Source organism: Oncorhynchus mykiss, chromosome 25 (genome assembly GCF_057628025.1).
Source record: "Oncorhynchus mykiss isolate SJ-2025 chromosome 25, ASM5762802v1, whole genome shotgun sequence".
Classification (NCBI taxonomy): Eukaryota; Metazoa; Chordata; class Actinopteri; order Salmoniformes; family Salmonidae; genus Oncorhynchus; species Oncorhynchus mykiss.
In genome coordinates, this window is record NC_143046.1 from 52,055,369 (window position 1) to 52,082,012 (window position 26,644).

Consider the following 26,644-nt stretch of genomic DNA (forward strand, 5'->3'; position numbering starts at 1 on the left):
TTTAACATCATCCACATAAGTCACAGCAAAATCTTTTGTATGATACACTATTTTGGAACTTTGGCTTTCCTGGATATAGCCTCTATATTGTGATCACTGCAATTTTTTTAGTTTTACCTTTTTTAACTAGGCAAGTCAGTTAAGAACAAATTCTTATTTTGAATGACGGCCTAGGAACATTGGGTTAACTGCCTTGTTCAGGGGCAGAACAACAGAATTTTACCATGTCAGCTCGGGGATTCGATCTTGCAACCTTTTGGTTGTTAGTCCAACCCTCTAACCACTAGGCTACCCTGCCGCCAATGGGTACAATACAGCTTTAGAACAAAGTTCTACAGCATTAGTAAAAAATGTGATCGATTCATGTGGATGATCTTGTTCCTGTAGTGTTTGTAAACACCCCGGTAGGTTGATTAATAACCTGAACCAGATTACAGGCACTGGTTACAGTAAGAAGCTTCCTCTTGAGCGGACAGCTGGATGAAAACCAGTCAATATTCAGCTCCCCAAGAAAGTAGACCTCTCTGTTTACATCACATACGCTATCAAGCATTTCACACACAATATTTAGATACTGACTGTTAGCACTTGGTGGCCTCTAGAAAAACCCCAAAAGAAAAGGCTTTAGATATGCCAATTGAACCTGCAACCACAACACTTCAATAACCCTTGACATAAGATCGTCTCTAAGCATTGCAGGGATATGGCTCTGAATATATTCAGCAACACCTTCCCCATAAGCACTTCTGTCTCTTCTATAAATGTTATATCCTTGTATTGCTACTGCTGTATCATCAAAATAACTCAGAAATGGCTAATATATGAATGTTATCTGAAGTTAGCAAGTTATTGATTTCATGAACCTCATTTCTAAGGCTACATATATTAATATGGGCTATTTTCAGCCCTTTCCTGGGTAGCTTATCATAGATAGAGATTTTGAAAAGAGCAAACAAAGCAAGAGAAAAAAAATATACATTCAGCAGTCCGTTAATCAATTGTTTTGTGTGTGTGTGTGCTGCGGGGTTGAAGCTACTGTACGAACCCATAGGCTTGGCTCTCATCCCTTCCAGGCTTCTGTGAGAGGAAGAAATATGTTCCTCTCAAGTTCTTTCCAGAACAGCTACCTTGTCCTTGAATCTCAGGAACTTGACCATTATCGGCCTGGGCCTATCACCTGGGCCGGTGGTGGGTTTTCCAGTCCTGTGGGCGCCATCCACCTCAATCTTCCTGTGGTCCATTTCCCTCACTTTCTCCTCAGACTCTGTCCATGTCTTGTGGAGATTCTGCAATTCTGTCCACAACCATGTTGTTCCAACTTGATTGTCCCTCAAGATAGATCAATCAGACTGTCATTTTTATCATGGATTCACACACAGAACTGATGTCCTCTCTCAATGACTTACTGATTGCTGTCATCTTGCCATTCTCCTGTTTCAACTCATCGAGCTGACCCTGGGAGCAAACTGTTCTTCGGGTCCTGGCCCTCTCTGGTCAGGTTGTCCATTCTTTTATTAGTAGAATCCACAAGTATTTGGACAAAACACTTGAAGCTATTTTATTGTTGTAACAACTTCTTGTTGGTCTCTTTTTGTTTGTTTTGAAAGATCTTTCACGTGTGATAGAGAGACACCACTGTCCTCAACGGTACAGCCGCCGGCTTGGGTCTTTGTCATGGTAGCTAGCAACGTAGGTTACGCTGTTACTCCTTACAGTTCCAGACAGGGCAGGTCATAGGTTTAATTGAAAACAACAAACAAGCCACCCGGGTGTGGTTAAGGGCGCTGTACTGTACCTGGGTTCGCGCCCAGGCTCTGTCGCAACCAGCCGTGACCGGGAGGTCCGTGGGACGACGCACAATTGGCCTAGCGTCATCCGGGTTAGGGAGGACTTGGCCGGTAGGGATATCGTTGTCTCATCGCGCAACAGCGACTCCTGTGGCGGGCCGGGCGCAGTGCACGCTAACCAAGGTTGCCAGGTGCACGGTGTTTCCTCCGACACAGCGGCTGTTTTCCAGGTTGGATGCGCGCTCTGTTAAGAAGCAGTGTGGCTTGGTTGGGTTGTGTATCGGAGGACGCATGACTTTCAACCTTCGTCTCTCCTGAGCCCGTACCGGAGTTGTAGCGATGAGACAAGATAGTAGCTACTAAAACAATTGGATACCACGAAAATGGGGAGAAAAAGGGGTAAAAAAAACAACAACAAACAGCGGGGATCTAGACAGCCACAAACCCAGGACAATCCGCGCTCCCAGCCACAATGGCTAACCACATCACGGGCTGCCATCAAGAAAACCCCAATTAGTGATCTGCTCCTCTGCCACAGTCCATTGGTGGTTGGCTGATTGCACTTTCTCCACCATTGAGCAGCTCATTAATTTGCTCTCGGCTAGCTGTGACGCCAAATAGCTCCTCAGACCCGTCCTTGGTCGGCAGGATCACTGGAAAGAGACAAGCAGTCCCAGCAACTGATGCCAACTGCGTCTTGGGATCCAAACTAAGAAGCTAGCTACCAAGAACTTTCAAGATGCTCTAGTCTAGTTGGAGCTTTGATCATTCAGACCTGGGTATTATTTGTCCTTTTGCCCAATTTGCAATACCTATGATGTAAGTCATATTTTTGAACACAGAAAGGCAACATTGTATAACAGTGTAATGTTGTCCATAATGTTGTTACACAACATGTATTGGCCTGGGTTTGTCTGCAACCGTCATTGGCACACAGGAGGTTAGCATCCGTAAATGCATGCAGGCACTATTCATTTACTATTATTGATTTGGAAATGTCATCAGGCACCAGCACAGTTCAACATCCAATAAAAATTGATTGGCTCATGTAAGGCTGCTACAAACCCTCTTCTTTCTGCTAGTACATGTACAATGAGCTCCAAAAGTATTGGGACAGTGACACACAAATATCATACCCCCAAGACATGCTAACCTTTCACCATTACAATAACAGGGGAGGTTTTTTTTTGGGGGGGGGGGGGGGTATGATATTTGTGCGTCTAACTTTCTCACTCATCATTATTCACGATTCATTCAGGATTGTCTTTAATCATGGTAGCATCCACATTAATTTGAAAGTGTTTAGAAATATATTCTTATTTACAATAGCAGTGACTCCAAAATTACACAATACATTATTTACCATTCATTTCTATTGGGCACAAAATAATCTGAAAGACAAACAAAACAAACAGCAAATGCATCCAACAAAGTTGTAGTCACAAGCTTGATGTAGTCATTGAGTGCTATAAGTATGGGTTCTGTCATTTCTAAACAGTTCACCCGATATGGATGAAAATACCCTCAAATGAATGCTGCCAGTTTGCACTTTAACCTCATAGTCATATCATTTAAAATCCAAAGTACTGGAGTACAGCGCCAAAACAATACTTTTGGAGCTCACTGTACGTCTCAATCCAATTGGACCGCCCATTACCGAGCCTATGACACAACATCAAGTCTCAACATGCTGTTTCTGCTGCAAAGCACAGCAAGCGCTACAGTACAGCCACAGGCCTCAGTGGAAGTTAATGGCATTATTCTCTTGCTGAAAGTCAATGACAGAGAGCACCGTAAAAGAAAAACGTTGCTTATCATCTTGCCGTCCGACCATGCTTCCCTCACTCTCTCCCCTCTCTCTTTAATGATATTTCCCAATGCAACATCACTCATTCAATCTCTGCTTTCACTATACCTTAATAAACAATCATTAACTGTATTGGTGTTTACATTCATGGTTTTTAGCATTGATTGGCGTCCAGCCATAGTGAATTATTCATAATTAGTGATCTGCTCCTCTGCCACAGTCCATTGGTGGTTGGCTGATTGCACTTTCTCCACCATTGAGCAGCTCATTAATTTGCTCTCGGCTGAAACCCTCTTAAATGTAATCTACATAATCCCCAAAAGTAGTTGTTTATCATGAGTGCCATAAACGATCATTAGTAATGCTTCTGCAAGACAGATTCAAATCTCACCTTTCTGGTAAAAATAGTTATACATTTCTGAGATGTAGTCACTTTTGAGGACAAGCTCTAGTTATACATTTCTGAGATGTCACTTTTGAGGACAAGCTCAAGTACACAGTACAAATATGAAATATTTTATGATGTAAGGCTAGAAATTTCTTTTTTTTTCTCAATATAGTATATTCAATGTATTATTGTGGAAAACTTGATTCAAAGATTAGGCATTTATAATTATAATCTGTGAATCTTATAATGCATGCGAGCAGCTGCATAGGTAGACCCCTCTGGTCGCAGTCAGGGAAGGTGACTGCAGTCAGGGAGGGATCTACCTTGCAGCTGCTCGTATGTAATTTAAAATATTCACTATTATAATTATATATTAGTCTCTGCCTAATCTTTGGATCGAGTATTCACTACATTATAAAACGACTAACTATAAGATTAAACCTTCCTTTATATCTGTAAAATACATATTTGTATATTTATTGTTAGAGAAAAATGTAGGTCTCTCTTGATCGAAACCACTCTCGCCTGCTACGTTGCGATATACGGATTACAGGTATGTTGTTAGTGGCTGTGAGGTAGGGTTCAGCCAGGAGTTGATGGACAGTCGGAAGAGCGAATGAAATTGTAGGAGGGACATTCCAGCTTCAAGCGGTGTCAGATTTCACATCCCGCTTCACACAGGCAGAAGAGAAAAAACATAGATATTTTTAACTAACCCAAGATAGTTCATCTGCGTCATTTACAGTGGGAGCAAATTAAGCATTGAGGGCAGAACAAGGAAGGAGGTGGGCAAAGTCAAGCACGAGCTAGCAAGATCCTATTGGCGCATTGTTGCATGTATTTTTATATTTCCGTTAGGAAATGCCTCCTCTGTGAAGTGCGCTGTGCACAAACTCAATTCGACCTTGCACTCCTTCCAAACAATGTTTTTTTTGTGCACTGTGTTCATAACATATTCTAGTTTTGGGAAGATAACATTTTATTGAGATCAGATGTTTCATCGATGAGAAAATAAGCAGAATGTCGGCCCAGTTTCACGTAGTTCCATCCTCTCTTCTACCCGCGACTGGACTTCCCTCACTACCATATTTGGTGGTGAGAAAACGTTCTAAACGGATGCTTCAGTTTTATAGTCCATGTGATGTGTCTGGGTTACCCCTTCTGTCTGTGGAAATACTCATGTGTCCGTGAGGATTAGGGAAACCTCTCAATGCAAGCCATTTTGATCTACGGTGTCCACAGATCGATTTATTAGAGAAAATGTTGGTCGGGACCGGTACCAGAACCACGATGGTCCCCTAAACAGGGGACTTTACATCGAAGAGTTTTAAGAGAGCGGTGACGCCCCGCGTGACACATCTGCTAATGATTGAGTGGGATTCAGACGAGTGTAAAGTACACTTCCTGGATATGATTGATGTGTTTGGGTAGTGATGTGTTTTTAAATGTTAGTTTATTCGCCACCTGAACGGGATACAACAAGTGTAAAACAGTACCGTGAAATTATTTCTGTACCACATCATGGTACCACATCATGGTTCTTTCTTGGAGATGATTTTCAGAAGTATGCTATACTTTAAAAAAGAAACTATATTGGGTTATTCAGCTGTCGCTGTAGTGTAGGAAACCCCTTTTCACCAGATGGATATTTGAGAGTGCCCGAAGAACCCTTTATAAACCCTTTTTTTGAAGAGTGTACTCATTCAACTTAGCTGTTGATGTGTGCGATTACATGCCTTCGCATGTATTGGATTCAATTGTATCACAATGCTGATTATTATATTTGTCTAATCTTTTAGTGTTCAGTTGGGCCTGTGTCCATTTTCTCTGTTGCATCAACAAATTAATCCCATGGAGAGTCTATAATTTGGTCCCATGGAGAGTCTCTAATTTGGAAAGTATATTTTTAGAAAATCACTGAATTACTTTGAAAATGACCCTGATGACCTTTTGGCTTATCTTTTTTAAATATATATTTTTTTATTTCACCTTTATTTAACGAGGTAGGCTAGTTGAGAACAAGTTCTCATTTGCAACTGTGACCTGGCCAAGATAAAGCATAGCAGTGTGAACAGACAACACAGAGTTTCACACGGAGTAAACAATTAACAAGTCAATAACACAGTAGAAAAAAAAGAAAAAAAAGAGAGTCTATATACATTGTTTGCAAAAGGCTTGAGGAGGTAGGCGAATAGTTACAATTTTGCAGATTAACACTGGAGTGATAAATGATCAGATGGTCATGTGCAGGTAGAGATATTGGTGTGCAAAAGAGCAGAAAAGTAAATAAATAAAAACAGTATGGGGATGAGGTAGGTAAAATTGGGTGGGCTATTTACCGATAGACTATGTACAGCTGCAGCGATCGGTTAGCTGCTCAGATAGCAGATGTTTGATGTGGACGACAAAACAAAGAATTGCAGTTTCCACATTATGTAGATACTTGAATTGTGCTGAATATAATAAATGTAAACTTATAAAGTGGTAAAGTTCCCCTTTAAGTTGCTCTTTTACAACATTGTAATTACACTAATCTCTCGTGGACAGACTCATGTAACATAAATGGTATAAAGTACCTGGCGCAGATTTTAGTTCTGGGTTGCCGTTGTATTGCATGTTGTATTTACAGTGCCTTCAGAAAGTATTCACACCCCTTGACTTTTTCCACATTTTGTTGTGTTTCAGCCTGAATTTAAAATGGATTCCATTGAGATTTTTTTTTGTCACTGGCCTAAACACAATACCCCATAATGTCGAAGTGGAATGGTGTTTTACAAATTAATTTAAAAAAATGAAAAGCTGAAATGCCTTTTAGTCAATAAGTATTCAATCCCTTTGTTATGGCAAGTCTAAATAAGTTCAGGAGTAAAAATGTGCTCAAGTTACATAGTAAGTTGCATGGTCTCACTATGTGTGCAATAATCAAATCTACCTCGATTTGATCATATTTTGACAAATACTCTAGATGAATATGTTGCTAATGGGGTTTTCCCACTGGATTTTAGTGATCATTGCCCAGTTTTCTGTGTCAGAGTTATGAGAATTCATGAATCTAAGCCTCGTATCATCACTGAGAGGACTTTTAAAAACTTTGGTGAATAAGCTTTTTTACATGACCTTTATTTTTGTGACCTTGATTGTATCTCAGCTATCCCTCAACCTGATTTAGCGTGAAGCTTTTTTAATACATTTCTTCAACATTATTGTAGATTATCATTCCCCCTTCAAAACTCTGGGAGTTAAAGGTAGATCGATTGCCTGGTTCACTCCTGAATGATCATTAGTGAGATAAATGTTTGGCAATATTTTAGGAATTCATGTACAAGACTAATCAGAAGCTAAATCTGATTATTATGAAATCACTCTTTCTGATAGAAACAGGAATCTGTCAAAATTCTGGAAAACTGTCAAATTCTCTCTGCCCCATCTCTCAGCCCCGGCAAATAATTTCAGACTTTGGGCCCATTACGGACAAAAATGTAATCTTTGACGCATTTAATCGTCATTTAATTTCAGCGGGCTATCTTTTTGCTATCTCTTATCTCTAAGAGTGGGCTAAGTGCTGATTTGGGAATTTTGCAGATTAACTCGGAAAATGGTAGTTGAGTTTTTGCATTTTGGCAGTGGGGAGAACAAGTATTTGATACACTGCCGATTTTGCAGGTTTTCCTACTTACAAAGCATGTAGAGGTCTGTCATTTTTATGTACACTTCAACTGTGAGAGACAGAATCTAAAATCACATTGTATGATTTTTAAGTAATTAATTTGCATTTTATTTTATGCTAAAGTGTGCCCCCTCAGTAACTTAAATCTAACATCGTTATCAAGAAATATTCCTAAAATATGAAAAACAGCTTATATGCCTCCACTCCATAAGGTCAGGGATAGTGGTGATTTTAGCATGTAAATCTTGGTAGGGCAAACATATATATATTATTTTTTAATGCATGCCAGCAAAGCCACTACACAACACTACACAATACATTAATTGGACTATAACGGTGACAAACTGTGGCCACAAACTGTTAGCAGTCCCACACCTTACAGCTCTACACCTGGCTATTAGCAGAGCCTTGTCTGGCAGCGAAACAGTTAATTCAGCCTCATTTACTGCCTTAAAAAAAAAACATAGCTGATATGGCTGACTTGCTTTAACAAATGTGGTTTCTAGTGTTAATTAAGATGTACAAACTATGGCAAAAGGGGACGACGAGCAGATAAGAGGCCATCCTTAATTTCGATTAAGACATTAATGAGCGAGCTACAACAGTCTCAACGTCAACAGTGAAGAGGCAACTCCAGGATGCTGGCCTTCTAGGAAGAGTTCTTCTGCCCAGTGTCTGTGTTCTTTTGCCCATCTTAATCTTTTATTTTTATTGGCCAGTTTGAGATATGTTTTTTTCTTTGCAACTTTTCCTAGAAGGCCAGCATCCCGGAATCACCTCTTCACTGTTAACGTTGAGACTGGTGTTTTGCGGGTACTATTTAATGAAGCTGCCAGTTGAGGACTTGTGAGGCATCTCAAACTAGACACTCTAATGTACTTGTCCTCTTGCTCAGTTGTGCACCGGGGCCTCTTACTCCTATTCTGGTTAGAGACAGTTTGCGATGTTCTGTGAAGGGAGTAGTACACAACGTTGTACGCAATCTTTAGTTTATTGGCAATTTTTCGCATGGAATAGCCTTCATTTCTCAGAACAAGAATAGACTGACGAGTTTCAGAAGAAAGTGCTTTGTTTCTGGCCATTGAGCATGTAATCGAAAAAATGCTGATGCTCCAGATACTCAACTAGTCTAAAGATGGACAGTTTTATTGCTTCTTTAATCAGTACAACAGTTTTCAGCTGTGCTAACATAATTGCAAAAGGGTTTTCTAATGATCAATTAGCCTTTTAAAATTATAAACTTGGATTAGCAAACTCAATGTGCCATTGGAACACAGGAGTGATGGTTGCTGATAATTCTGCCGTTTCCAGCTACAATAGTCATTTACAACATTAACAATGTCTACACTGTATTTCTGATCAATTTGATGTTATTTAATGGACAACATTTTTTGCTTTTATTTAAAAAACAAAAACATTTCTAAGTGACCCTAAACTTTTGAATGGAAGTGTATAATTTCTCCATGTGACAAAATGTAAAGGATTTGCCAGTAGATTGTCCGCTTGATTCATGATGATTGCTAGCTAAGATTTTGAAAGTATGATGTTGAGATGATCAGTCCATTCAAACCTACTTTGGATTTAACGTAATTTTATCTGTGGCCAATGACCTTGAGCCCTCTTGGATGGGCACTTCTAATGTAACTCTATGGCAGCACCCAAGGGGCTTGAATTTTCAAGCTCTCCCTGTAGATTTTGCGGTGACGTAGTGTCCCCATGAGTGACAGAGCACTGTGCCAATCACGGCGCAACTAGAAAACATTACCAATCCCAACGTTCCATATTTTCTGCTGGCTGCCCCACCGCCACCGAAAGGACTGAGCACCTGCATTTTGGAGCTGCCGAACTCAAGAAAGCAAAAAAGAGACCATGTTTGTATGTGGGTTTATTAACCTGCAAAATCGGCAGTGTTTCCTACTTACAAAGCATATAGAGGTCTGTAATGTTTATCATAGGGACACTTCAACTGTGAGAGATGGAATCTAAAACAAAAATCCAGAAAATCACATTGTATGATTTTTAAGTAATTAATTTGCATTTTATTCCATGACATAAATATTTGATACATCAGAAAAGCAGAACTTAATATTTGGTACAGAAACCTTTGTTTGCAATTACAGAGATCATACGTTTCCTGTAGTTCTTGACCAGGTTTGCACACACTGCAGCAGGGATTTTCGGCCACTCCTCCATACAGACCTTCTCCAGATCCTTCAGGTTTCGGGGCTGTCACTGGGCAATATGGACTTTCAGCTCCCTCCAAAGATGTTCTATTGGGTTCAGGTCTGGAGACTGGCTAGGCCACTCCAGGACCTTGAGATGCTTCTTACGGAGCCACTCCTTAGTCGGGTCGTTGTCATGCTGGAAAACACAGCCACGACCCATCTTCAGTGCTCTTACTGAAGGAAGGAGGTTGTTGACCAAGATCTTGCGATACATGGCCCCATCCATCCTCTCCTCAATACGGTACAGTCGTCCTGTCCCCTTTGCAGAAAAGCATCTCCAAAGAATGATGTTTCCACTTCCATGCTTCACAGTTGGGATGGTGTTTTTGGGGTTGTACTCATGCTTCTTCTTCCTACAAACACGCCGAGTGGAGTTTAGACCAAAAAGCTCTATTTTTGTCTCCTCAGACCACATGACCTTCTCCCATTCCTCCTCTAGATCATCCAGATGGTCATTGGCAAACTTCAGACGGGCCTGGACATGCGCTGGCTTGAGCAGGGGGATGACGGCGTAGTGTGTTACTAATGGTTTTCTTTGAGACTGTGGTCCCAGCTCTCTTCAGGTCATTGACCAGGTCCTGCCGTGTAGTTCTGGGCTGATTCCTCACCTTCCTCATGATCATTGATGCCCCACGAGGTGAGATCTTGCATGGAGCCCCACCCCGAGGGTGATTGACCGTCATCTTGAACTTCTTCCATTTTCTAATAATTGCGCCAACAGTTGTTGCCTTCTCACCAAGCTGCTTGCCTATTGTCCTGTAGCCCATCCCAGCCTTGTGCAGGTCTACAATTTTATCCATGATGTCCTTACACAGCTATCTGGTCTTGGCTATTGTGGAGAGGTTGGAGTCTGTTTGATTGAGTGTGTGGACAGGTGTCTTTTATACAGGTAATGAGTTCAAACAGGCGCAGTTAATACAGATAATGAGTGGAGAACAGGAGGGCTTCTTAAAGAAAAACTAACAGGTCTGTGAGAGCCGGAATTCTTAGTGATTGGTAGGTGATCAAATACTTATGTCATGCAATAAAATACAAATGAATTACTTAAAAATCATACAATGTAATTTTCTGGATTTTTGTTTTAGATTCTGTCTCTCACAGTTGAAGTGTACCTATGATAACAATTACAGACCTCTACATGCTTTGTAAGTAGGAAAACCTGCAATATCGGCAGTGTATCAAATACTTGTTCTCCCCACTATATATATAGCTTGTGGGTTATTTGCAAATTACATCAGTGACCACTGCCCTATTGCATGTATCAGAGATACTAGGCTAAAAAAACCTGACCCCCGTATAATTCTAAAGATAAACTATAAACACTTTGTCACGACTTCTTCCGAAGTCGATGCCTCTCCTTGTTCGGGCGGTGCTCGGCGGTCGACGTCACCGGTCTTCTAGCCATCATTGATCTATGTTTCATTTTCCATTGGTTTTGTCTCGTCTTCTCACACACCTGGTTCCAATCCCATTCATTAAATGCTGTCTATTTAAACCTCTGTTTCCCCTCATGTCCTTGTCAGAGATTGGTTATTGTTATGTTTGTGTATTTCATGGAATGGTGTGCGACGGTTTCTTGTACCCACATTTATTTTATTATGGACTTTGGTTTTGGAGTTTGTTTTAAGTTATTAAAATACTCTATTTATACCAAGATTGATTCTCCTGCGCCTGACTTCCCTGCCACCTACATGCACGACGTGACACACTTCTCAGAGCAAGCCTTATCCATGACCTTTATTACTCAGCGCTTTTATCCATAAACAGCATAATGGACCCAGTTTTAGCGTTCTTTCTTTTCATCCATTTTTACCTCCAAGGCTGATAAACACGCCCCGTTTAAAGCGACAGGCAAAAAAATCGAACTAATCCTTGGTTCTCCTCTGATTTGAAAATACTTTTCCTGCAAAAGAATCAAGCTTCGGCCTTGGTGAGGAAAACTGGTGAAACAGCTGATTGGCTGTTTTTTAGGCAATTGAGAAATAAATGGAGGAACAAAAATGGCTAAATCTAGGTATTTTCTTTCTTAGTGCTATGACAGAGTCTGCTGGTGATCCCTCTAAATTCTGGAAAACTGTTAACTCACTTAAATGAGGACACTCATCGACGTCCCTGCCGACGCAAATTACATCAGAATATGGGATCATCAGGGACCGAACTGAAATTTGTGATGTTTTTAAATAAGCACTTTATTTCTGCTGGTTTTCTTTTTTAAAGAAAAAATGGCCAACGTGATCCTGACAGGTCGATTGTTTCAGCCCCTCGGCCTTCAGCTGATGTGGAAAATAGTAAGCCGGTTTTTAATTTCCAAAACGTCACAGAAGATGTCTTATCTGCACTATCTGCTATAGATTCTAAGAAATCGTTAGGCGCTGACAAACTGGATCCATATTTACTCAAGTGTGCGGCACCTATCATTGCTAGTGCAGTGACGCACATCTTCAATCAAGCATTCGTCGAAGGTAAGATTCCTAAAGCTTGGAAAACAGCTTTGTTTCAGGGCGCCCAAGAAAGTCCAGCAAGTGCCAGGACGTCTCCTAAAGTTGATTCAGCTGCGTGATCGGGGCACCACCAGTACAGAGCTTGCTCAGGAATGGCAGCATGCAGGTGTGAGTGCATCTGCACGCACAGTGAGGGGGGGGGGGGGAGTAAAGAAATAAAACAACAGTAGAAAACATTTGCAGATAGCCCAGTTAGCCAATGTGCGGGAGCACTGGTTGGTCGGGCCAATTTAGGTAGTATGCACATGAATGTATAGTTAAAGTGACTAAGCATATAAGATAAACAGAGAGTAGCAGCAGCGTAAAAGAGGGGTTGAGGGGGGTACACAATGCAAATAGTCTGGGTAACCATTGGTTACCTGTTCAGGAGTCTTATGGCTTGGGGGTAAAAACTGTTGAGAAGCCTTTTTGTCCTAGACTTGGCACTCCGGTACCGCTTGCCATGCGGTAGTAGAGAGAAGAGTCTATGACTGGGGTGGCTGGGGTCTTTGACAATTTTTAGGGCCTTCCTCTGACACCGCCTAGTGTAGAGGTTCTGGATGGCAAGCAGCTTTGCCCCAGTGATGTGCCTTGCAGTCGGAGGCCGAGCAATTGCCGTACCAGGCAGTGATGCAAACGGTCAGGATGCTCTCGGTGTTGCAGCTGTAGAACCTTTTGAGGATCTCAGGACCCATGCCAAATCTTTTTAGTTTCCTGAGAGGGAATAGGCTTTGTCGTGCCCTCTTCAAGACTGTCTTGGTGTGTTCGGACCAATCTAGTTTGTTGTTGATGTGGACACCAAGGAATTTGAAGCTCTCAACCTGCTCCACTACAGCCCCATCGATGAGAATGGGGACGGGCTCGATGCTCCTTTTCCTGTAGTGCACAATCATCTCCTTAGTCTTGGTTACATTGAGGGATAGGTTGTCATTCTGGCACCACGCGGCCAGGTCTCTGACCTCCTCCCTGTAGGCTGTCTCGTCGTTGTCGGTGATCAGGTCTACTGTTGTGTCGTCAGCAAACTTAATGATGGTGTTGGAGTCGTGCCTGGCCATGCAGTCGTGGGTGAACAGGGAGTACAGGAGGGGACTGAGCACGCACCCCTGGGGAGCTCTAGTGTTGAGGATCAGCGTGGCACATGTGTTGCTTCCTACCCTCACCACCTGGGGGCGGCCTGTCAGGAAGTCCAGGATCCAGTTGCAGAGGGGGGTGTTTAGTCCCAGGATCCTTAGCTTGGTGATGAGCTTTGAGGGTACTATGGTGTTGAACGCTGAGCTGAAGTCAATGAACAGCATTCTCACATAGGTGTTCCTTTTGTCCAGGTGGGAAAGGGAAGTGTGGAGTGCAATAGAGATTGCATCATCTGTGGATCTGTTTGGGTGGTATGCAAATTGGAGTGGGTCTAGGGTTTCTGGGATAATGGTGTTGATGTGAGCCATTACCAGCCTTTCAAAGCACTTCATGGCTACGGATGTGAGTGCTATGGGTCTGTAGTCATTTGGGCAGGTTGCCTTTGTGTTCTTGGGCAAAGGGACTATGGTGGTCTGCTTGAAGCATGTTGGTATTACAGACTCAAACAGGGACATGTTGAAAATGTCAGTGAAGACACCTGCCAGTTGGTCAGCACATGCCCGGAGCACACGTCCTGGTAATCCGTCTAGCCCCGCAGCCTTGTGTATGTTGACCTGTTTAAATGTCTTACTCATGTCGGCTACGGAGAGCGTGATCACACAGTCGTCCGGAATAGCTGATGCTCTCATGCATGCCTCAGTGTTGCTTGCCTCGAAGCGAGCATAGAAGTGATTTAGCTCGTCTGGTAGGCTCGTGTCACTGGGCAGCTCGCGACTGTGCTTCCCTTTTGTAGTCTGTAATAGTTTGCAAGCCCTGCCACATCCGACGAGCGCCAGAGCCGGTGTAGTATGATTCAATCTTAGTATTGACGCTTTGCCTGTTTGATGGTTCGTCGCAGGGCATAGCGGGATTTCTTGTAAACTTAGAGTCCCGCACCTTCGAAGCGGCAGCTCTACCTTTTAGCTCAGTGCGAATGTTGCCTGTGGCTTCTGTTTGGGGTATGTACATACAGTCACTGTATGTACAACACAGCCATGAATAAAGAATGATACCAACACATCCTCGGAGAGCAACTTCTCCTAACCATCCAGGAACAGTTTGGTGACAAACAATGCCTTTTCCAGCATGATGGAGCACTTTGTCATAAGGCAAAAGTGATAACTAAGGGGCTCAGAACAAAACATCAATATTTTGGGTCCATGGCCAGGAAACTCCCCAGACCTTAATCCCATTGAGAATTTGTGGTTCGGAAGTTAATTAACAGCATGCCAGGGCGGATTGCGGAGGTCTTGAAAAAGAAGGGTCAACACTGCAAGTATTGACTCTTTGCATCAACGTCATGTAATTGTCAATAAGTGCCTTTGACACTTATGAAATGCTTGTAATTATACTTCAGTGTCCCATAGTAGCATCTGACAAAAATATCTAAAGACACTGAAGCAGCAGACTTTTTGGAAATTAATATTTGTGTCATTCTCAAAACTTTTGGCCACAGCTGTCCTACACTGAACTCTACTGTAATGTATGTACTAAACTATACGGTGCTGTGCTGCACAGAACAATGTATTTTTTTTATATTACTAGCAACAGCAACAACCTTGGGAATAGTTACAGGGGTGAGGATGGGGGATGAATGGGCCAGTTGGAAGCTGGGGATAATGTACTGTACTGAGCTCTATTGTGCTGTACATTGATGTCCAAACGTGAAACATAGACGTCTAAGATTGGTTCAGATTTGGTCATTCAAATAATAACCTGTGTGTAAAATAATACCCAAGTACTGTATACAAAGGAGGATTTAGCATATTTATACCTTTATGTACTTATTTAGGATACATCCCTATGAAAAGAATAACGTTCATATCCATAATTATGCATTTCTGTGTAGTACAGATCAAGGACCCATGGTGAAATTCAGTTACCGCAATTCCGTTACCAGGTGTAAAAAGAACTTCACTTACTGTAGTTTAATAACCAAAAGTGTTGTTTTTTTTCAAAGTCAATGTGTCATGTCATAGAAGTCACTCTATTCTTTCTGCATACATCATTGAATCTTAATTTGGAGCAGATATTTAACAGAGCTTTTGGAAAATGTGGACACAAAACATTTAGGGAGATTTTAGTGAAATTCTGTTACCGAACTTTGCATCTGAACAGTTCTTCCAGAAAAATTGTCAGTGTAAATTGTTAAACGTAGTTCTTGTGCATAGAGTTGTATGGTTCGTTAAACTTTGAAATCAATGGTGTTTGTTTGGCAATCATTTTAAGTGAAAATTCCGTTACCATGGAATTGCCCCTCTCTCCTCCTTTCTCTTGCTATTCTACCCATCACTGTGTCTCTATCCACCATGCTTTTCATCAATGTCAACTCCAATTGAAAATGAAGTTAAATAACAATGTCAGCTTTATCCCGGTTACCATTCTATCTAATTTGCAGACCGCTGTTTTTGGACTCAAACCTGCCACTTAGTCTGTCTCAGTACTCAGTCCAGACATCACGCACTAGTCCCGTCTCAGAGAACCTGGGCTTAAGGCAGCCACACTCTCTCTCTCTCTCACACGCACACATGCATGCACACAAACACACTCTATCTCAAACACAAACACGCATCCACATACACATGCCACCACATACACTCTCTCACTGTTTCACACATGCACACACAGCAACACACACAGGCACACACACACACAACCCCTGCTCCCTCCTACCAGGGTTTCCCCTGGGTTGCCACAACTGGCCTTCACCTTGTGATGTCACCACCGCTATGCAGAGACAGAAATCCCAATGGGGGGCAATTCAGACCTAAGTTGTGTGAGTAAATGGAACTTAATTCCCTTTTTATGCAGTTTTCTTTCTATGCATATTCTGACCTTGATCTTAAGCATGGGGAAGACGTGCCAGCCATACGTTTGGGGTGGAGATCACAGAAATCGAGGTGAGGCAGAGTTGTATTCTGACCTTGACTTAATTCCCTCATGATTCCACCACCTTTACACATGAGGGGACTATGAATAAGGTTGAGCTACGTATTTTCTCCGATAAGAATGACACCATTATTCACTAGAATTTATAATTTGATAAGAGCTATTAGGTAAATGGTTAGTTCTAATCAGTTTGGCGACAGGGATGATAATACTCAGAAACACTGAGAAAGCATAGCGATATCTTTAGATTATCTTATGATATTTTTTTTTTTTTACCTTTATCTTTTACATTCATGGAGATGAATGTGAAACCAGTCATATGGAAGAAAACGGAATATGTTATCAACATGACAGGTAAATATGTCGGCCTCTTTTCCACAGTGAAGTAGGCTATAAATAGCTGTGCTGTTATTCTGAATTGTAATTGTATGGCCTTCTAAATTTGAGGGGACAGAATTTGGAGACCCAAGCTAAATTTGCTACTGTGGAAAGCCTTGCGCAATGATCATCCGAACCTACTGAGTTGAATTGTAATTGTATGGCCTTCTAAATTTGAGGGGACGGAATTTGGAGACCCAAGCTAAATTTGCTACTGTGGAAAGCCTTGCGCAATGATCATCCGAACCTACTGAGTTGATTTGTGCGCTCTAGAATGTTTTAATTATATACAGTTGAAGTTGGAAGCTTACATACACCTTAACCAAATTCCCTGTCTTAGGTCATTTAGGATCACCACTTTATTTTAAGAATGTGAAATGTCAAAATAATAGTAGAGAGAATGATTTATTTCAGCTTTTATTTCTTTCATCACATTCCCAGTGGGTCAGAAGTTTACATACACTCAATTAGTATTTGGTAGCATTGCCATTAAATTGTTTAACTTGGGTCAAACATTTTGGGTAGCCTTCCACAGGCTTCCCACAATAAATTGGGTGAATTTTGGCCCATTCCTCCTGACAGAGCTGGTGTAACTGAGCCAGGTTTGTAGACCTCCTTGCTCGCACATGCTTTTTCAGTTCTGCACACACTTTTTCTATAGGATTGAGTTCAGGGCTTTGTGATGGCCACTCCAATATCTTGACTTTGTTGTCCCTAAGCCATTTTGTCACAACTCTGGAAGTATGCTTGGGGTCATTGTTCATTTGGAAGACCCATTTGCGACCAAGCTTTAACTTCCTGACTGATGTCTTGAGATGTTGCTTCAATATCCACAATTTTCCACCCTCATGATGCCATCTATTTTGTGAAGTGCACCAGTCCCTCCTGCAGCAAAGAGCCCCCACAACATGATGCTGACACCCCCGTGGGATGGTGTTCTTCTGCTTTGCAAGCCTCCCCCTTTTTCATCCAAACATAAGGATGGTCATTATGGCTAAACAGTTATTTTTTTGTTTCATCAGATCAGAGGACATTTCTCCAAAAAGTACAATCTTTGTCCCCATGTGCAGTTGCAAACTGTAGTCTGGCTTTTTTATGGCGGTTTTGGAGCAGTGGCTTCTTCCTTGCTGAGCGGCCTCTGAGGTTATGTCGATAGAGGACTTGTTTTACTGTGGATATAGATACTTTTGTACCTGTTTCCTCCAGCATCTTCACAAGGTCCTTTGCCCTTGTTCTGGGATTGATTTGTACTTTTCGCACCAAAGAACTCATCTCCTTCCTGAGCGGTATAACGGCTGTGTGATCCCATTGTGTTTATACTTGCGTACTATTGTTTGTACAGATGAACGTGGTACCTTCAGGCGTTTGGTTCATCCTTGGGAGCAATTTCCAGACTTTTTTCTGAGGTCTTGGCTGATTTCTTTAGCAAAGAGGCACTGTTTCAAGGTAGGCCTTGAAATACATCCGCAGGTACAACTCCAAATGGCTCAAATTATGTCAATTAGCCTATCAGAAGCTTCTAAAGCCATGACATAATTTTCTGGAATTTTCCAAGCTGTTTAAAGGCACAGTCAACTTAGTGTATGTAAACTTCTGACCCACTGGAATTGTGATACAGTGAATTATAAGTAAAATAATCTGTCTGTGAACAATTGTTGGAAAAATGACTTGTGGCGTGCACAAAGTAGATGTCCTAACCGACTTGCCAAAACTATAGTTTGTTAACAAGAAATGTGTGGAGTGGTTGAAAAACGAGTTTTAATGACTCCAACCTAAGTGTATGTAAACTTCTGACTTCAACTGTATATGCTTGGACTTTTCTCTGTTTTTTACAATTTGTATAATGTTTAATATTAGCCACTATTGGTAGCCACCCTCAGAAATACCCACACACATTTATAACTGTCACATTAGTGTTGGTTTCTTTCAATTTGTAGCCTACGTTTGTAGCCTGCATCCTTCCATTTCATTTTGTTGAACTTTCTTTCCTTTGACTTGTCCGTGTGGACAAGTCAACCCTTAATAACCCTTAATAATTATTAACCCTTAATAATCTACAATATCAGATCATTTTTTGATCTAACAAAAAGAGGTGAATATGCATATTTTGATGGCTTTCTTTCATTGATCCCTAATATTCAGAACCTGTTCTCTCGATATACTGTAGGCGATTCTTGTGAATTTGTCAAGAAAATTCCAGATAAATAAATACACCGTATTTAAATGTACTGAAACCCCTATTGAATAAAAACTCCATGAGGAAATCTGTCGGCCAAAAAGTGGGAAGGTTTTCGGAGGTTGAATGACATTTTATTCAGTGTGCATAAGGGAGCAACACCGAAAGAGTTCATGACGCACCTGTAAGTCTGAATACCAAATACCGATAAGTGCTTAAATCAAAATGTGTATTAAAAGAATAGATTTTCTATGTGTGAATCGGCCCCATAGTCCCTTATGGCTACTACCACTGTACACAGATATGCTGCTTTAAAATGAACCATGACCTTCATCGGGCTGTTATACAAAAATGTATAATTAGCCAGAATTTAATCGGGAAAATGAATTGCATTTTTTTATTAGGATTAGCTCTGAGATTGAAAGCCATAGTCTCTGCTGGTTCATACTGTAAAGACTGATAGATCAAAGAATCAAACCTACTTCTTTTTCATTACAAAGTGTGCTTCTCAATGCACAACCACACTGACACTTTATTTGATTAGATTAGTGGGTGTTAACTGGCATGTTGTCATAGAGCAAGACGTGACATTCAGCTTCACATCCCTTTAGGCAGGTGTGTGTGTTGCACTTTGGATGCCAGACCAGGGGGAAATAAAGACAGTAACCGTTTCAACAGAGTTGTGTAGTGAGGGAAAGGTAGACCACTGAGGGAGTGCCTGTGGGATTCCCTTGATGTCTGTTTCTGCTCTGTATCAATCACTAGGACAGATGTCTTACTTATTGAAAGAAATGGTCACAGTTCCGGTCTACTAACTGTAAGGGGAAGCTCTCCCACAGACACCAACGCGATAGCAGCTGGTTCTGATTCACTTAGTTAATTGACTGTATATGAACCAGAAAAAGGGGGCCAGTGAGATGTCTTGCTACCTTTTCCATCTCTGATGTGCACCCCTTTGGAGTTTGGGAAACCCTGGAGGGGATTGTCATATTTAGGAGGCCTTGACAAATGATTGAATAATTTGTACCATGCTGTATCAATTGTTGTGATTTTTTTTCTTCCAAAGCTCTCCGACACATCTTAGAGTAAAAAGAGTTGAATACAAGAAAATCCTTTGGAAACTATAGTTCAATGGTTTTGTACATTTAGGCTGCCTCTTGAGACATAACAGAACAGAACTGGACAATCTGCAATGAAATGCAAATTAATTACATAAAATTCATACAATGTGATTTTCTGGATTTTTGTTTTAGATTCCGTCTCTCACAGTTGAAGTGTACCTATGATAAAAATGACAGACCTCTACATGCTTTGCAAGTAGGAAAACCCGCAAAATCGGCAGTGTATCAAATATTTGTTCTCCCCACTGTATTTCACAGCGGTTTAGATGGTTCAATTATTCTCTACACTATACTTCCTTGTTTTTTCACAAACTTTAATTAGGCAAGCTAGCATTTTAGGATTTTGAATGGGAATTCATTGTGTGTACCCACAAGGTTAGTTAAACAAGCCTGTGTGTGTGTGTGAATGGCTTAAATTGAGAATATATTAATAGTGCAAGTATTCATCCTAATTTGTGTCATACTGTAGATCTAGCCAGCACCTGCCTCTATGGTAGATGTTGTCTGGTTGCCAATAGTAACCTAATTCAACCAGGAACAATATCCACTCAGCCCAGTCAATGGAGTAGATGGAGAGGGAAACACAGCAGAGCACTATTCTCTCCGACCTGCACTCTGTATTAAAACACTTTGTGGCAAATGTTGGTGGTTTCCAAAGAACCCACGGGGCACAGACGTCAAGTCAACATCTATTCCACGTTGGTTCAACGCAATTTCATTGAATTGACGTGGAAACAACGTTGATTCAACCAGTGTGCCCAGTGGGAAACAAAGACCTAAACAAATGCACATATACATTAACACAATGACCTTCGACGATGCACAGATCAATTGATACACCACACTCAAAGAAATTGTATTGAATTTTTATGTTTAAATGTAAAGTATCGATCTGGTTTCCTTCAAACCCAAATGCATCATGTGCCATGTCTTTTTGAAGGGACATTGATAGACAAATTAAATATCTTTAAACTCATTATATGACGCTATAAATAAGTAAAATTTGATAAGCAACGTTTAGGGTTAGAATTAGGGTTAGGTTTAGGATTAAGGTTAGGTTTTGGGGTAAAAAAAAAATGGCATGATACCTCTGTGCATAACAATGTATCACCATCATCGCCCTCTTCTTCTTGTTCTCTTCCTCTTCTTTCCCTTCTTTTTTTTAGCATCATACTGAAAAAAAAAATATCTTCAAGGTTTTATTACGCTACCAACATTTTATTTGATTAATGTAAACAAGCGCAAATGGTGGGCTTTTGGCGCATTACGTAGGCCTATGCATAATTTGCAGTTCAACCAGCATCCAGGGGATGGCGAAAATACGGTTGGGCGGACCGACCGAGAAGGGGCTGGATGAAATCCGTCTGGAGTCTGACAATAATTGGTCGAGTTGATACGCTACATTCTGGAGGATGAACCAGCGGACAGAACGAAGTCCCGCTCCGAGGAATCTCTCAGAAACACAGAGGAAAAGAGAAGCTGTATGCCTATAATATAATAGGCTGCATCGTCGATTAATTAGGTTACATGGACACAAGAGAAGGCTAATTATTTCGGCGGAGGAATATAATTGCATAGCGATAGCCTATTAAGCGGCTTGGAGCTTAAGAGCTACAGCCAGCACCTCTCTTCTCGTCAAATCTGAACGTAGGCTACCCGTGTAAAAGGGGTTCGTTTTTACTCAAAGCCTCAACTTGTTATTATCGTGCTTATTGCTGTTGGAATTGCTTGTTTCTGAAGAGGTGGTCATTATACGACGTCATTTTGAAGCGATTATATTAGTTTGGAGTCGACGGCTGCATGTCTTGCATCGGGGATTGAAGTGATAAACTACATCAACGGACCAGACTTCAAATTGTGAATAAACAAGACCTTGTCCAGGGCAACGCAACCTCAATCTAAAACCCAATAAATCTGGGCAAACTCAACTTGTATTTCGGCAGCAGAGGGAGAAACTAAAAACCTGCAGAATGCCTCTTGCACACCTTGCGGAACCCTGGCCCCAAATGGAGCTAGTTACACTGGACTCGGAGGTAAGGACAGTTTGTTAAAATTACTATTTTCATTCCGCGTGCCAAAAATATCCGTAGGCTAAACTTTTCCATTCTGATTATTGTTGCTCGTGGAAATACATTTGCCAATGAATGCCCAAAATGCAATATGTTTTTGACGGGCAATTGCAACATACTATTATGACCAGTTGTTCATTAATCTAGTTGTTAAATTGGGGATGGTGTACTTGCTTGCAAAGCCTGTCGCATGGTTCGTAGTATAAACAGTTCGCGCATATATTATGACGACGTTTTGGTGTTCGGCAAGGTTGTTGTTTTTTTCCTGTGAGTTTGCACACTACATTTTTTTGTCGAAGTTCCGTAGTACCCCGTCGGTGATCGGTCAACAGTACTAGTAGGAGTGAGAACTATGGATGGGATTCTTCAATTAAGTGTTTGTCAATAAACAAGAGATGACTAGTTTATATGCACATATTTTTTTTGAACACTTGAAATACTGCACCAAACATTGCTGAAGATCAAAAACGTCAAATCAAGAAGTCTGTCATGTTCGACTAATTCAGACTTTTGAGGAAGTGTATACTGGCTATGTTATTATGTCTCGAGGGACAAACAGTAATATTGCAGGTTTTTTTTCAAGTGAATATATTTTAAGGGCGTATGCGAGGCACGGACGTTCACTTCGCCTAGCCGAGTTTTGCTTGGAGCATTTATTGCATTCGCTCTGGCACCGGGTTGCCTATCTGGGTGTGAGCCAGGTGCCCCGTTTTGGCCGATGGCGCAGTCGGTTAAAGGTGGTGAATAGATGTCTCACGCAGGACTTTAATCGTTTAAAAAAAATGGGTGGCTCTCCCATAGGCACCAATGCAGTAACAACTTCTTAGTTTATTGGCTGTATATGAACCAAGAAACATGAGGGAGTGGGATGTCTCGCTATCTCTTCCGTCTCTGAATCGCTCCAAAACGAAATGTGACGTAGGTTAAGCACGTGGAATAATAGGATTCTGTGTTCACATGCAAAAGTGATTGCCTTCCAATGGAAACTAGTTACAACATTCAAACATATTTTATGGAAAATAAATGTTGTACATTTCCAAACAAAGTGTAACAGGCTGACCGACGAGCGCTTGCAAAATACATTTAGAAATCTATATTATTCAATTATTGCACCCACACTGCTCACGAGCGTCTGCGTTGCCAAGGGATAAAATAGAAATCAGTTCTATTTCTGGCGCAGATCACGCTGCAAGTCCTGCCTCTCCCATCTCCTCATTGGTTATACCCACTTGGGTGACTGAAAGACGAACCAAGTCAATGGTGGTAATGCACCTAATTTATGAAAGTTGCCAATCACAATATAAAGTCAAGCGAAGGAAGAGGGATGACTTTAAACGATTCGGTTGACTGTTTTATGTGTGGATTAATTGTCGGAGTAGAGGTATTTGTGCATTTCAGGTAAAATAACCACCCAGTGTTTATATCCCAGGACACATTAGCTAGCAACAGCAAGCTAGCTAAATAGGACAAATTATCTAGCAAGTGCAAGCTAACTAGCTAAATTGCCATGAATGTTTAATGCTTTTCGACCTGTCCCCAATCTAATATAATTGGTTCAGAGTTTGTTTTGATAGATTAACCTGCGTGTCGTGATCGCGTTTAGTGTTGGGGGATAAAATACAATTACGCACGATGGCGCATGCGCACAGCCTGTTTGTGTTCTGTGTAATGCTGCCTTGTTGACATCGTGGTGGAGCAGCGCAGATTACTGTTCGATTTGAGATTGCTCTCCTCCCTCGTCTCTTTTGCTCGTTCACGTCACAGGCCAAAGTCCGGCGCACTTAATCAAACTTTTTCAATGTAGCCATGTGAATGATAGTGTAGCTGAAGTGGGATGTGCTGAGGAACTTATAATTTTGTGTAACAGATTACAATGTTGTATCATGGATCAGTTTAACTTTTTAAAAGTGTTCAAACTAGCAGTTTATGGGCAGGTGAGGCCATCTATCCTCGTTGCATGTCCTGGCTTTTGAGTGCGTAGTATTTTTTTTAAATGAACTTTTTAACCCTTTTTCTCCCCAATTTCGTGATATCCAATTAGTTAGTCTTGTACCATCGCTGCAACTCGGGAGAGGTGAAGAAACACCGTACAACTGGCGACCGTGTCAGCTTGCATGCACCTGACCTGCCTCAGGAGTTGCTAGAGCGCGATGGGACATGGACAAACCCTCCCCCTAACCAGGATGACGCTGGGCCAAATGTGCGCTGCCTCATGGTTCTCCGTTGCGGCCGGCTGCGTCACGGCCCGGGATCGAACCTGGATCTGTAGTGACACCTTAGACCATTGTGCCACTCAGGAGGCCTGATGAATGCCTTCTGAATGTAATTATGAACTATACCACCACAGCATGTCTTCCCTGCACCACGGATCAGGGCAATTTTAAATGAGAGTTTAGCTTTTTTTACAACTAAAATCTCTATTAGTGACGTAAATGGAATGGTCCAGACACTTTTTGCTATTTGACTGGTCTTTGAGAAATTTACCCCAACCAGTGATTCACCTAATCCTCTTTGTGCAGTACGGGGACTCGGGCAAAAAACATGATAAATTGTGAGGAAAAAAAACCTGCCTAAAATATGTCCTTTTTAGAAAGAAAAGAAAAAGCTCTCAGTATAGTTTTGCAGGTATGTTGTACACATAAAATTGTAATTCCGAACTTCAGCCGCAGCGTTATATTCTATTTGGTTGCGACTTGAGCAAGACTGCTCCATCCACGCTAACAGCAGAAATAGAGATTTGGTTATGGAAAAAAACAAAATTCTGCTTTAATTAATGCACCTCGCTTAATCCATTTGATTACAATTGAACCTCCTCCCATGGAGGCTTCCACGGCTATAGATCATTCAGAAAAAGTCTTCTCCCTTGACAAAGCTGAAATGTCTGTTCTGTTTCCTCCAACAAAACATGTTTGAATACAATTCGTTTCGGGAGGTGCAGGAATTGTCAATGTCTAGTAATGCAGAGCTAGATGACTGATGTCTTTTGAATGCATCACACTGGGAACTTTCTCATTTTAGCTTGAGGCTGTAAATCACTGTCACAGCACAGCGCTCATCGGCACCTGGCTCCACTCCAACCTTGTACCGATAGGCAGACGAGGCCAAGGTAGATTGATTGAGATGTAAAGGGAGAGCTCTGCCCCTGCTAGACAGACGGTCGCGGCTGGGTTTGGAGAGCTGGGGGTTTATTGATTGAACAGTTGTGCTTGGGTTACTTTCTGATGGGACAAGCCAAGGTCAGATTCATGAACAGCTTTATGGCAGAGTTGCCACGGCACTGACTGTCAAAAGTACGAACTCTGTTCAGATTCTACCATTGGTCCTTTGCTATACTATAGCTGATGACGATGTCAGTTGTTTACTGTTGACAACTGATGTCTACACTATACAACTGCAGTTCTAAAGAGTAGGATGTTAAATCTGCAAGCCTATTGTTGTGAATGTCTAATCAGAATAGAAATGTGACAATCACAACATGCACTGAATAAATCCACTCGGTGAGAGGAGATACTCTATCAGGTAACAGCTGATGAGCTGCTTGTTTCCTGTCAATCTGTGTTTTGAAACCAGAGACTGTGCAACAGCTACAGATTCAGCCCAGGGTTGTCACATAGCACTTACTGTATGTTGCCCCTAAATTCCTATCTCTCTCCCTTCCTGTCTCTCCATTCCATGTGCTGTCACTGGATCACCATCAGGCTTCTTTAGGTCCCCTTCTCATCTTTGGAGCAATGAAAAACATGTACTGTATAATTTAATCTCCATATGCTGTATCTGTGTTCACACTTTCCCAACAACTTGAATATTTTTTTGCTGTGGAGTCATTTAAACATTAGAGCTAGCAACAAGCTCCTCCCATCCACTGCAGTACACCGCTAACATGACATAGGGAAATGCGTAGTTCATTAATGGGAAATGGACATCTCATGTACAGTACAAGTAATCTAACAATTCCACAACAGCTATCTAATACACACAAATCTAAAGAGATGATATGCACACTACTGTCAAAGTTTGGGGTCACTTAGAAATGTCATTGTTTCTGAAAGAAAAGCTGTTTTAATTTTTATTTTGCCCATTTTAAAATTACATCAAATTGATCAGAAATACAGTGTAGACATTGTTAATGTTGTAAATGGAAACGGCAGATTTTGAATTGTGCTGATTAGATAAGCAATACAATTGGCATCCTTTCGACTAGTTGAGTATCTGGAGCATCCGCATTTGTGGGTTCGATTGCAGGGGTGAATCGCACATTTGGAAAAATGATTTTTAAGCCATATCGCCCAGCCCTAGTCACAACCCACAGTTTGGTCCCCAGCTGGTGTCCTTCCTTTCACTGGCATGCTGTTATGTTCAGCTCATCATTTTTATTTGTCTTTCTGTTGTCTGATGGTCATAGCAAGACTGGACCATTCTGTTGGCTCTTTCTGCCGCTCTCTCTCTCCAGTTAATGTTGCCTCTCCCGGCTCGTTATGACACCTACCATGACACCTCCCTTCTTTCCATTTACTGTACCAAGCATCCTCACCCACTGAACACTGACT

The 26,644-nt window shown here is 41.4% G+C and overlaps 1 protein-coding gene across 2 annotated transcripts in view; it reads left to right on the plus strand.

Moving 5' to 3' along the window:
* The window catches only part of rps6ka1 (ribosomal protein S6 kinase a, polypeptide 1), a 142,521-nt gene that overhangs the window by 6,759 nt on the left and 109,118 nt on the right, over positions 1-26,644 (plus strand). The window contains exon 1 of one of the 2 annotated variants that reach the window (XM_036962274.2): positions 21,350-22,061. The exons of the other annotated variant lie outside the window; for it this stretch is intronic. Within the exon in view, the coding sequence (XP_036818169.1) occupies positions 21,999-22,061 (63 nt within the window). The 5' untranslated portion in view covers positions 21,350-21,998. Of the gene's footprint in view, positions 1-21,349; positions 22,062-26,644 lie in introns of those variants that run through there. 2 annotated transcript variants of the gene reach the window in all.